General features: G+C 41.8%; 2 protein-coding genes across 2 annotated transcripts; both read right to left on the bottom strand.

The window, feature by feature from the left end:
* Positions 1-2,317: 2,317 nt before the first annotated feature.
* Positions 2,318-4,324, bottom strand: LOC149479685 (uncharacterized). The gene has a single exon (XM_089707093.1). It carries the CDS (start codon positions 4,311-4,313, stop codon positions 2,763-2,765), a length of 1,551 nt encoding a protein of 516 aa, XP_089563219.1. The 5' UTR covers positions 4,314-4,324; the 3' UTR covers positions 2,318-2,762.
* A 2,117-nt stretch (positions 4,325-6,441) lies between these two features.
* On the bottom strand, positions 6,442-8,092 carry LOC149479684 (uncharacterized). The gene has a single exon (XM_089707092.1). It carries the CDS (start codon positions 7,720-7,722, stop codon positions 6,442-6,444), a length of 1,281 nt encoding a protein of 426 aa, XP_089563218.1. The 5' UTR covers positions 7,723-8,092.
* Positions 8,093-13,932: the final 5,840 nt, after the last annotated feature.

The raw sequence follows: 13,932 nt of genomic DNA, 5'->3' as shown, positions 1-13,932 counted from the left end.
GTCAGTGCTTGTGTGGTGTGGTGTGTGATGTCTATTTTCCGTACTATTTTGTATGCAGCAGCAGCGCTTGGGAAAAAGAGCTTCGTGCCTCCAGCCGTCTCCCCCACATCATATCTCCTGTCCCATTCCCCGATCGTATCCTGTCTCAGGATACGCTTGACGAATGAAACAGGACACAGATCGTAGTCGGGTTTCTTCTTCGACCCCAGAGCGGCCTCCTTGGCTAACTGGTCCACTCTTTCGTTCCCCCTTAGCCCTGCGTGCGCCTTGATCCAAAACAGAGCGACCTCCCGCCTCTGCGAAGCAGCTTTTCGGAGGGCCGCCCTTGTTTGCACAGCAAGGGGGTGGGGGGAACCGAGTGTGACTGCCTGGAGGGCCGATCTGGAGTCGCTGAAGATGCCGACCTTCGACACTCCACTCTTGCAGGCTCTAATTACTGCTCTTTGGAGCGCTAGGAGTTCGGCCTGGTAGACGGTGCAATACGGCGGCAAAGCAAGCTTGACGGCCTTCGTCTCGGCCTCCCCCTCCCATACGGAAAGGGCGGCTCCGACTCGACCCTCAATCTTGCTGCCGTCCGTGTAGATCCTATGTACGTGGCTATTAGCCACGTCGGAATACGAGTCCTCGTCCACCAGCCCGAACCCCAGCCCTTCCTGCTCTGCCGGATGTGGGTCCTCAATCGCCGGAGCCATTCTTTCCACCTCCCTGTCTCCCAACGCTGGGTGCGACACCCCCTTCTTGATCCCATATAATCTCGAGACTTCGAGTATTCTGAGGTCAAGGGGGAGTATCCCAGCCAACAGCATAGCTGAGTTCAGGGAGACGGTCCGATATGCTCTGCAGATTTTTTGGGCAAAACCCCGTTGCACGGTGTTCAGCCTTTTTTGGACCCCCATCTTTTCCACGGTGGGTGCCCACGCTGCCGATGCATACATAATAGTCGGTTCGATAACAGCTACATAAATAGTCCTAATAATATCTGGGCTAAGTCCCCAACCAACTCTGGCTGCCCTAGCCAAGAGTTTATACCGGGCGATTGCCTTTTGGCATACCGTCCCGACGTGGGCGTTGAAAGTAAGGCCGCTGTCAATTGTAAGGCCCAGTATTTTAATATGTGAAAAATATTTAATTTCCACACTCCCCATAGCGAGCCGTGGCACGTCATATTTTAACCTCCTCGTCGAAAGGAGGGCACAAGTTTTGTGTGGTGCAAAATTTAATTTGTTATCTTTACCCCATTCGTGTATTACGTTTAGGACACGGTTCGCTTTTCCTTCTATTTCAAGGGCCGTATCACCCTCAAAGACCAACACAATGTCGTCGGCGAACGCCTGACAGAATACTCCCATCTCCTCTAACATCCATAGCAGAGGGTCCAGCAAGAGGTTCCACAGGATTGGTCCACCTATGGATCCCTGCACGCACCCCTTGCTGGTCCCCCTACTCACTTCCACGCCCGCATATCTAACTTTCACTCCCCTTTCACTCAGGTAGCTGCTGATCACCCGCCTCACGTTCCCCGGGCACCCAACTTCAGCCAACCGCACCTTTATGGCTGGCCACCAGGCGCTGTCGAAGGCTCCCTCTATGTCCAGCGATACCACAACAGAAATCTTCTTCTCCTCCCTCATATTTCTGATGTGGTTCACTAGTCTATAGAGGGCGTCCTCGGTGCTCCTCTGTGGCATAAAGCCATACTGGTGGGGGCTTATTTTGGGCAACAGGTAAAACCTGAGTCGGCCGACCAGCATCTTTTCGAAGATTTTGCCGAGAACAGGTAAGAGGCCGATCGGTCGATAGGCTTTCGGTACCCGATATGATTCCCTGCCCGGCTTTCGCAGTATAACCACGGTCGCCCACTTCCACTGTGCGGGGAAGTAGGCGGCAGAGAGGCATCTGTTGAGCAAGGCAAGGAACCATCCCGGGTTACAATCCACAGCGTGCTGACAGATGTCGGCCGTGAGGCCATCCGCCCCGGGGGCCTTCTTGGGGTTGAAGGACCTTACGGCTCTCTTCAACTCCTCCATGATGAAAGGAGGGTCATCCGGGCCCGCCGGTGGTTCGGTGTCCAAGGACTCCGCACACCCGCGCACCCGACGATGTCCCTCACTTTCACCACTTTCCTGGTCCTCGGGGTAGAAGGTCTCCGCCAACAGTTCTGCCGAGCTCCGGGCATCGAGGGTCTCACCGCCCCTCGAAAGGGGCAGATCCTCCTCTCTCCCTGTGGCTCTATTAAGCACCCTGTAGATGCCCTGGTTAGGTTAGGTTAGGTTAGGTTAGGTTAGGTTAGGTTAGGTTAGGTTAGGTTAGGTTAGGTTAGGTTATGTTAGGTTAGGTTAGGTTAGGTTAGGTTAGGTTAGGTTAGGTTAGGTTAGGTTAGGTTAGGTTAGGTTAGGTTAGGTTAGGTTAGGTTAGGTTAGGTTAGGTTAGGTTTTTTTTTTTTTTTTTTTTTTTTTAAAAGCACCCGCCATCGCAGGGTGTTGTCTGCTTTTTCTCTAGAGTATAGTCTAGAGACATTTCTTTTCTTTAATCAAATAATAAACACAATTTTCTTTATTTACAATATGGGCACATAATATTAAAATACAATCAAATTTTAAAATACGAATTTACAATATACAATAAAATTTTCAAAATAATAATAAAATACAATAATTAAAAGTCACTTTAAAATTAACAATTTAAACATTACAATAAAAATAAAACCAATACAAATAAATATACAAATTAACACGGCACAACAATAAAACTTAACCCTAACATCACAGCTTATCACAGTTTCTTTTGTTTACCACCCCAACAATGTACTTACAGTATTCCAGGAATTCATTCCTCATTTTGTCCCCCAGGGCCGCGGGCAGATTCTCACCCGTCATCGCGATGCCCAATTTTTGCTCAATAACATATCTATCTCTTGCAAAAATCGGACACTCGAGCAACAGGTGAGAAACCGTCTCGTCGACTCCGGGCTGACACAGGCACGATGGATTCTCCTTCAGCTTGAATCTGTTCAAGTAGAAGGCGAATCCACCGTGTCCAGTCAGTGCTTGTGTGGTGTGGTGTGTGATGTCTATTTTCCGTACTATTTTGTATGCAGCAGCAGCGCTTGGGAAAAAGAGTTTCGTGCCTCCAGCCGTCTCCCCCACATCATATCTCCTGTCCCATTCCCCGATCGTATCCTGTCTCAGGATACGCTTGACGAATGAAACAGGACACAGATCGTAGTCGGGTTTCTTCTTCGACCCCAGAGCGGCCTCCTTGGCTAACTGGTCCACTCTTTCGTTCCCCCTTAGCCCTGCGTGCGCCTTGATCCAAAACAGAGCGACCTCCCGCCTCTGCGAAGCAGCTTTTCGGAGGGCCGCCCTTGTTTGCACAGCAAGGGGGTGGGGGGAACCGAGTGTGACTGCCTGGAGGGCCGATCTGGAGTCGCTGAAGATGCCGACCTTCGACACTCCACTCTTGCAGGCTCTAATTACTGCTCTTTGGAGCGCTAGGAGTTCAGCCTGGTAGACGGTGCAATACGGCGGTAAAGCAAGCTTGACGGCCTTCGTCTCGGCCTCCCCCTCCCATACGGAAAGGGCGGCTCCGACTCGACCCTCAATCTTGCTGCCGTCCGTGTAGATCCTATGTACGTGGCTATTAGCCACGTCGGAATACGAGTCCTCGTCCACCAGCCCGAACCCCAGCCCTTCCTGCTCTGCCGGATGTGGGTCCTCAATCGCCGGAGCCATTCTTTCCACCTCCCTGTCTCCCAACGCTGGGTGCGACACCCCCTTCTTGATCCCATATAATCTCGAGACTTCGAGAATTCTGAGATCAAGGGGGAGTATCCCAGCCAACAGCATAGCTGAGTTCAGGGAGACGGTCCGATATGCTCTGCAGATTTTTTGGGCGAAACCCCGTTGCACGGTGTTCAGCCTTTTTTGGACCCCCATCTTTTCCACTGTGGGTGCCCACGCTGCCGATGCATACATAATAGTCGGTTCAATAACAGCTACATAAATAGTCTTAATAATATCTGGGCTAAGTCCCCAACCAACTCTGGCTGCCTTAGCCAAGAGTTTATACCGGGCTATTGCCTTTTGGCATACAGCCCCGACGTGGGCGTTAAAGGTGAGGCCGCTGTCTATTGTTAGGCCCAATATTTTTATATGGTCAAAATATTTTATTTCCACATTCCCCATAGCGAGCCGTGGCACGTCATATTTTAATCTCCTCGTGGAAAGGAGGGCACAAGTTTTATGCGGTGCAAATTTTAGTTTGTTTTCCTTTCCCCATTCATCTATTGCATTTAAGACACGGTTAGCTTCCATTTCAATTTCAAGGGCCGTGTCACCTTCAAAGACCAACACAATGTCGTCGGCGAACGCCTGACAGAATACTTTCATCTCCTCTAGCATCCATAGCAGAGGGTCCAGCAAGAGGTTCCACAGGATTGGTCCACCTATGGATCCCTGCACGCACCCCTTGCTGGTCCCCCTACTCACTTCCACGCCCGCATATCTAACTTTCACTCCCCTTTCACTCAGGTAGCTGCTGATCACCCGCCTCACGTTCCCCGGGCACCCAACTTCAGCCAACCGCACCTTTATGGCTGGCCACCAGGCGCTGTCGAAGGCTCCCTCTATGTCCAGCGATACCACAACAGAAATCTTCTTCTCCTCCCTCATATTTCTGATGTGGTTCACTAGTCTATAGAGGGCGTCCTCGGTGCTCCTCTGTGGCATAAAGCCATACTGGTGGGGGCTTATTTTGGGCAACAGGTAAAACCTGAGTCGGCCGACCAGCATCTTTTCGAAGATTTTGCCGAGCACAGGTAAGAGGCCGATCGGTCGATAGGCTTTCGGTACCCGATATGATTCCTTGCCCGGCTTTCGCAGTATAACCACGGTCGCCCACTTCCACTGTGCGGGGAAGTAGGCGGCAGAGAGGCATCTGTTGAGCAAGGCAAGGAACCATCCCGGGTTACAATCCACAGCGTGCTGACAGATGTCGGCCGTGAGGCCATCCGCCCCGGGGGCCTTCTTGGGGTTGAAGGACCTTACGGCTCTCTTCAACTCCTCCATGATGAAAGGAGGGTCATCCGGGCCCGCCGGTGGTTCGGTGTCCAAGGACTCCGCACACCCGCGCACCCGACGATGTCCCTCACTTTCACCACTTTCCTGGTCCTCGGGGTAGAAGGTCTCCGCCAACAGTTCTGCCGAGCTCCGGGCATCGAGGGTCTCACCGCCCCTCGAAAGGGGCAGATCCTCCTCTCTCCCTGTGGCTCTATTAAGCACCCTGTAGATGCCCTCCCAGACCCCCTCCCTATCCTGTTTCCGGCAAAACTCCTTCCAACTCTTCTCTTGCGCTTCTTTCACTGCCTTTTCATACATCTCTCTTTCTTCCAGGTACAATCCAACCACGCGGTCTCTGCGATCAGGTGCTGCGTTTCGGATCCTGCGTCTCCTCGTGGCCACCTGCTTCTTCATCTGCGCGAGCTCATCATTCCACCACGACAAGGTGAATTTCTGTGTGTGTTTTTTGGTCGGCATTGTGTCTCTGCATGTCTGTGTGATTGCTTCAGTGTATCTGTCTATTGCGTCATCTATTTGTTGTGTGCTGTGTATTGTGTCTATGTCTTGTATAGTTAATTGTCTGTCCGACATCAGCTGGGTCAGTTTCTCATGAAACTGAGTCCAGTTTGCCTTGTGTGTGTTAAATATGCGTGTAGTTCGTATTATGTTCGTGCCTGTGGATTTATGTTGTCTGATGCCGAAGGATATGCCGTTGTGGTCCGAGCTCGTGAGACTCTCCTCAACCCTCCAGTTGTCCACTCGGTTCAGCAGATCGTCGGAGCACGCTGTCACATCCACGTAGCTAGAGTACCTTTTCCCACCTCTAATGGTATCGAACGTAGGGATGTCCCCGGTGTTGAGTATGTGCATTCCCATTTCTTCCAGTACAGCAGACACATCTCTTCCTCGCGAGTCTTCCATTTCGCCACCCCACCACGGGCTTTTTGCGTTCGCATCGCCTCCCAGGACCATCCTATGGATACCCAGCTCACTCCCTATCCGCCTAAGATGGTCCAGGTAGAGCCCCACTGGTTTATCGGGCTCGAAGTAGAAGGACACTACAATCATCTCCCAGGCTTTGGTTCTGAGAGTGGCCACAACGATGTTGTTACTGCTAAGGCGTGTATGTAGTTCGACATCCAGTGTGTCGTCGAGTACTACAATACACGCCTTTACTGCTCCACCCCCTTCCCCTTCGCTCTGGAAGATCCTCACTCCATTGTATGTCCTCATACTTTTCGCCCCACCAACGTAGGGCTCTTGCAGCAATGCTACGCATGCCTTACGCTTGGTGGCTTCGAGCAGTAGCTCCCGTGTGGCGATTTGGCTCCGCTGGAGATTGGCCTGCAGCATTCGGTACTGGAAGGACTCACCTTGGGCAACCTTAGCAATACGCTACCGCCGATCTGGCCAGAGCATCCCACCTCTTTCTTTCCGTACACTCTCTGTCAAAGGCGCTGTGCTCTGCGCTGCCTTTCTTAGCCTTTATGCAGTTGATGCATTGAGGCACTTCTCCCCGCAGCCACTTGTCGCACTCGGTCTTCATGTGAGGACCGGCGCAGTGGCTGCATCGTTCCTTCTCCTCCCTACACATTCGTCTCGTATGCCCGTACCCAAGACAGCGCGAGCACTGCACTAACGGACTTTGATCCATCACTTTCACTCTACTTAGCCCTATATGGGCGTATCCTTCACTCGTGCATCTCTTCCATACCTGTGGACTCACCCTGGCCACTACGTGGTTCTGGAGGTGGTTCCTTGCTTTCATCACGTACGCTACTTCTACCTTTCTCTCTTCCCCCTTCAGGCCCTCAAGGATGCTTGCATTTTGATTACTGAATGCTGTGACGAAATCGTCAACTTCGCATTTCATTACATCCCTGAAGACTAGTAGAGGGCTCTTATTTTTTACATCTTCCACTACTAATCCCTCATTCTTTCTCAGCCTTTCCTTCACCTTGATTCTTTCTTCCTCATTCGCACAGCCGACGACCACCTTCCTGTTCTTCACCTTTCTTACCCTCTCTACTTTCACCCATCCGTCCTTTGCATCCACAGTCTTTCTGATCATTTCTAACACCTCATCACCCGTCTCTTGTTCGTCTTTGGATGACACCATGACCGAATGCAGGGCTCTTGCTTCGGGGAGTTTCTCTATGACTCCCTTCGAGACAACGCCCGCATAACTCGCCGTTTTGGCGACAGTCATGTTGCCCTCCAAAAGCGAGCTCAATTTGTCCATTTTATTTTCATTCTCCCGCATGCTTGCTCTCATATCTTCCATTCTTGTCATCATCTCTTTCATACTTTCTTTCATTCCTTCACTTAGGTCCAGATTTCTCACCAATGCGTCGTCAACTACGCTGGGACCAGCATCGGATGGCGGGGGGGGATGTATAGGGTCCCCACTACGCCCTCCACTACCAGCCCTGGCATTGGTGAGTTCAAATTCAATCTCTTTTATTATTTCATACATCCTTTCTAGCGCCGTAATTACCCCGTCTTTTATATCAGTCTTTAAATTTCGGGACTCCCGCAGGTGGGCTTTCCCTTTCAGCAGAAGGGCTTTCCCTTCTGCAGTCCGACTTTTAGGTGTTGCAGGCTTCTTCACTGGTTCGGAGATAGTGAACGTGTCACTGGCACGCCTCTGGGGAGTGTGGATCATGATGACTTAGGGGAAAAAAAAAAAAAAAAAAAAAAAAAAAAAAACCCCTGTCAATAATAATTATTCTTAACACTATTAGGTCTCCCAATAGGGGAGATACCTGTCAATAATTACAATTAAAAATTAATATCACAGATATAAATATAAGATATAAAATATTAATATAAAAATATAAAGTATTAATAGGTCACTGATAGTTAAAAATGGTCAACTTAACACTATTAGGTCTCCCAATAGGGGAGATACCTGTCAATAATTACAATTAAAATAAATATCACAGATATAAATATAAGATATAAAATAATAATATAAAAATATAATATAAAATAAAAATATAAAATATTAATAGGTCACTGATAGTTACAAATTGTCAACTTAGCACTATTTAAAATATTAATAAAATATTAATACGTCCGTAATAATTACAATTGGTCAACAATAAAAAAGTCAAGTCAATAAAAAAGACAATACTTATACTTAATCAGTCTCCCAATAGGGGAGGCACCTGTCAGTGATTACAATAAAATAAAATAAAAATGGAAATGAGCTGCAAATACTAATAATATGATATTAGTAATACCTAATAAGTATTATAGTCTATAGTTCAGTTTAAAAGTCAATCTATAAGTTATACGATATTATTATCGTACGGTTCGACCTACTAAGCTAGCACTAGCTTACTAAAGCTAGCTAGTCAGTACTAACCACTCAAGTCAATAATTAATAATTATTATTATTACTTAAGACTATCAGGTCTCCCAATAGGGGAGTCGCCTGTTTATGATTTAAGATAGAATTAATATATAGATAAGATCAAAATGAATACATATATGGACAAATAATACATATGAATAAAAGATAATAATATTATAATATTATTGTGTTGTGTGATATAATATGGTCCCTAAGCACTCAGTATATAATGCCTTAGTCTAACAGCTACACCAAAAATGATGTAGCTGGTCTATTTTTACAAAATACTAATATACAAATACAAAATATAAATTAGGTTAAAAAGAAAACATTAAGGTTGATGTTCCGACCGTCCCTCCATACATTTTTGATTACCTCTAAACACTTAACACAGACACTATTTCTTTAAAACTAATCATTTTATCACTTCTCTATAATGAAATGTGTGCGCGTTCGACCTTTTTAATCAATAATTTACAATATTTACTTAGAAAAACAACAGTAAAATACCGGAAAAATTTGACACTTCTACAGTAGTGTGCGTGACTTTTGCCAAGCGAAACACGACATAAAGCACGACATCTAGCGCATAGACTATATACTTATTACAGATCTAGCGCGTCAATGTCTAAACGAAAGGCGATGTTTAGACATTGACGCGCTAGATGTCGTGCATTCGCGTTCGTTATCTTATGCATAATGAGCATAATTCTAATAAATCAAAGTTCTGTGTAAAAATTGAGTAATTTCATTTCCAATCGTTCAAAGAAAATAACAATAAAATAAAATAAAACTAATGACCTTAGAAACTATGTTTTTTTTTATTTATTACTCATTATTGTTCGTCCGTCGTAGGTCTGTAAACTGTATTGTACACTGAAGGTAAATGGTACTGTAGGTACTTTAGTTCGGCGTCGTCGCTCGTCGGCTTGATATAAAATTACATTCTTGATTTCATTGACACGCGCTATGATTTGCGCGCGGAATTTCTTGTGTTGTGAATTTATTTTTGTATGCTATGCATTTTAATTGATTCAAATTGCAATGTTTCTCTAGTATGCATTTGAGACTATATTGTAAATTGTAATAATTGATCGTGGGTATAGTAATTAATTATTCTAATAACGCAATTAGTAATATATGTATTTTCGGTGGGATTCAAAACAAAAAATTGGCCCGTGATTTTTATGAAATTTCACCACATTGCAAATCACATCAATCATAGTTCATACACATGTATGACGAAAGTGATTAGTATTGTGGCTAACATTGACTCATCAGTTCATCACTGAAACCAGTGATAAATCAGTACCTATATCATATTGTGTTTGAATATTTTTAAACAATGATATAAGTATACAATTATTATAAATCGGTAAACTATCAAAGTAATCACAAACTTGCAAACATTGGTAAAATGTCCAGTAGTTTATGAGCCTATTCATTACAATCAAACAAACAAACAAAGTTTTCCTCTTTATAATATTAGTGTAGACAAACACTATGAATACGATCACGAATGCAAATTCGGGGATTTTCTAATTATTGCTAAATAATAATTGAATTCGTTTTGAAATACTCTATAATTTTTAGTGTATAAATAGACATTTATAATGTGGTGCTCATTTTTTTTGTACTGCTAACGCTATTGTAGGTACCTATTTTCGTTGTTTTATTTCAAGTGAACACGGCCATACAATTTTGTCACGAGCCGCCTATGATTGTAGGTACTTTTGTTAGGCTCCTTCGTCGTCCGCGTCGGCTCGAAAGTTCTTGATTTCATTGTCACGCGCTATGATTTGCGCGCGGATTTTCTTGTGTTGTGAATTTATTTTTGTATTATTATTTTTTTTTATTTATTTTTTTATTTTATTGATTCAAATAAAATATTTCACTAGTATGCATTTGAGACTATATTGTATTATGTATAATTTATCGTAGGTATAGTTATTCTTATAACGCAGTTATATTTTCGGTGGGACAATTTGACCCGTGATTTTTCTGAAATATCACCACGTTGCAAATCACATCAATCATACACACGTATGACGAAAGTATAGTGGCTATAATTGACTCATCAGTTCATCACTGAAACCAGTGATAAATCAGTACATATATCATATTTTATTGTGTTTGAATATTTTTTAAATAACGATATATACAATATTATTATAAATCGGTAAACTACCAAAGTACTTCCGAATTTTCAGACAGACAAACAAGTAGTTTGAACACGCAGTTTTCTTATACTAGTAGCAAAAATCAAAACCATAATATTATGTTTCCCTACTATATTTTACTAAAAGTCGAGTGCGTCGAAATCGTAAATAATAATATGTTTTTCACCTTCCTGGTTATTTTCCCATAGTAAATAGTGTTTTAGGTTTGTTGTTGTAGGTAGGAATAATAATAATTATTCTTACATGTTGGTTATGAAATGTATATTGAAATAATTTACTTTTACAAATCATTAGTGATATAAGTTTTGAGTGAAAATGCTTGGATCAGCATAATATTATATGGTACTTCAAATACATGTTTTGATAAAAAAAACAATAGTGTAATAAAATAAAACTGCGTTTTATATGTTGACAATTTTAAATTCCAAAATTATTGATCAATAAAATAGTTTACACCAACAAATATAACTTTTATTTTTATAACAATCGTTCATAATATAAACCGTAGCAGGTGGCGTTTTGAAGTTCTGTCTACTCATACAGAAAAATGGAAAACTTGTTTTTTTTGTAAACAATTTATTACTCATGTTGTTTGGCAACTCGAAGCGTGGTCGTCCGTCGTAGGTACTTTTGTTCGGCGTCGCGTCGTCGTCCGCGTCGGCTTGATATAAAACATTCTTGATTTCATTGACACGCGCTATGATTTGCGCGCGGAATTTCTTGTGTTGTGAATTTATTTTTGTATGCTATGCATTTTAATTGAATCAAATTGCAATATTTCTCTAGTATGCATTTGAGACTATATTGTAATAATTGATCGTGGGTAGGTATAGTAATTAATTATTCTAATAACGCAATTATATTTTCGGTGGGATTCAAAACAAAAAATTGGCCCGTGATTTTTATGAAATTTCACCACATTGCAAATTATATATTATACAATTACAATTACAATTATTATAAATCGGTAAACTATCAAAGTAATTACAAACTTGCAAAATATGCTTTTCCGAATTTTCAGACAGACACACAATTTTATTAGTTTGTTTTAGCAAAGTAGGTACCTATACCTATACGCTTACGTCGCGCGTCGCGTCGTCGAAAACGGTGCGCCCAGAAACAAACATACCTAATTCAGTTACAATCCTTTTTTTGTTCCGTAATTTATTGTATTTATTCTAATACGATTTTTTTTATTCGTCGGCCAGTTCTACTAGGTATAAAAAGATAAAATTGAAATATAATTATTGTAGCGACAGCCATATTATGTTACTATGTTTTCGTAAATATGTTTTTCACCTTCCTGGTTATTTTCACATAATCTTATCTTATATATAAAAATGAATCGCAAAATGTGTTGGTAAGCGCATAACTCGAGAACGGCTGAACCGATTTCGATCATTCTTTTTTTATTATATTCCTTGAAGTACGAGGATGGTTTTTATGTAGAGAAAACGTAAATATTATGTACCACGGGCGAAGCCGGGGCGGACCGCTAGTATATATATATAAATGAATCGCAAAATGTGTTGGTAAGCGCATAACTCGAGAACGGCTGAACCGATTTCGATAATTCTTTTTTATTATATTCCTTGAAGTACGAGGATGGTTCTTATGTAGAGAAAACGTAAACATGTACCACGGGCGAAGCCGGGGCGGACCGCTAGTCTTATATATAAAAATGAATCGCAAAATGTGTTGGTAAGCGCATAACTCGAGAACGGCTGAACCGATTTCGATAATTCTTTTTTTATTATATCCCTTGAAGTACGAGGATGGTTCTTATAGCTAGAGAGCTAGTTAGTTTAGTTTTAGTGCAGTGGCAGTGTAAATGTTGTTGTTGAGGTTATGTAAATTTAACACTTTAGTTAACTACCAAGATATAAAGAAATGAGGATAGGACACAATAACTATTGGTTGAGGTATTTATAAACTCATAATATACTTTTAAAAAAATCACGTTTTAATAAATTTCTAGAATTAAATTAGAACAGCTGATTCAAAATAGCCTAAAAAATCTTAATAATAATAATTACGCTTCACAGCAAGAAGAAATGTACCATATGTACCCGCACAAAGTCGATATTGTGTTGCCTACCGTTCGACTCAATGGCTAGGGTTGTAACTACCTTTAATAATTATTACCAAACTAATAAACCGAGTGATGCGAAATAACCATAATTCTTTTAGAGTTTGATAAAATGATCAGGCAGGTATTTTCTTTAATCCTCTGAATTCTCGGTTACTAAATTGTATCGTTGAAATTATTCTTAATCGCGTAAATTTAATAAATAATCATATGGAAAACACTTTTCATTTGTTTTTTTATTTTCACGCCCAACTACTATACAATAATTACGTTGTTTCGGTATTTTGACGAGAAAACGCAGGAAACATCCGTTGTATCATTTTAGATAGATTGTATATTTTGTATCTGTAGAATTGAAATCAAAGCTATGTATATGTTGTCTCCATTCTTTTCTTATCGGATTGTTGATCCCAATGCGAATGCGTCACTTAAATTTTATAAAAGACAATTAAGAACATCAAAAATAAAGTGATACGTAAATATTTCACAGTGCAATATATTATGTAATTAATAATAATTATATATTTATGAAAAAATAATTACATCAGATTTAATAATAGCAATTGTTTTGAATGTACATAATATGAATAAATGATTACATCATAATAGTAATAATCACAATTGTTTTATTTCCCATTTGTTGCAACCCTAGCATATTTTCATGTAGCAGCAGAAGTACCTACACTGGCGGCGCGGCGGCATCGTGCGTCATCAAAGGCATTGCCTTACTAGGTAAGTTTATAATGACTCATTTCTTTTATTATATAATTTACGTTTTACTTTTACAGAATCCGATTCAATGGATTATGAAGACGAGTCACACAACGCCATACGATAGTGATGATGAATGAACATTTCAATAAATGCATGCGTGTTTTTTTATGTTGTTTTGTAATTGTTAATTGTTTCTTAAATAAAGAAATAAACTAAATATTTTTTAAATGATGATTTGTTATTTGCAACACAACTTTATATTTGAGATTCTTTACAAATGTATATTTAGTTTTGTATCATCAAATTTATAAATTTTATTCCATAGTTTTCAAAATTAAATGTAAATGACCATAAAAACATTAATAAAGTAAATCATTGATGTAAGGTCAGGGAACGTAATACATATATACATCTGACCATGTAGAAGCTAAGTCTTGTTGACTGCTGAAGTCTGTAAAGTTTTGTTGTCTGCTGAAGTCTGTACGCAATGAAAATGTCTGCCGTTTCGAAAATAAGTTTTTAAGACCCTAATAA

The sequence above is a fragment of the Colias philodice genome, chromosome 19, assembly GCF_061535455.1.
Source record: "Colias philodice isolate Cphi_HAF_F1 chromosome 19, ilColPhil1 Martin Lab GWU primary, whole genome shotgun sequence".
Taxonomy (NCBI): Eukaryota; Metazoa; Arthropoda; class Insecta; order Lepidoptera; family Pieridae; genus Colias; species Colias philodice.
This window is presented reverse-complemented; position numbering and strand designations above follow the sequence as displayed.

Excerpts from the sequence above, each read along its gene's own strand:
- LOC149479685 (XM_089707093.1), bottom strand. The coding sequence starts at position 4,313 with ATGGAAGCTAACCGTGTCTTAAATGCAATAGATGAATGGGGAAAGGAA.
- LOC149479684 (XM_089707092.1), bottom strand. The coding sequence starts at position 7,722 with ATGATCCACACTCCCCAGAGGCGTGCCAGTGACACGTTCACTATCTCC.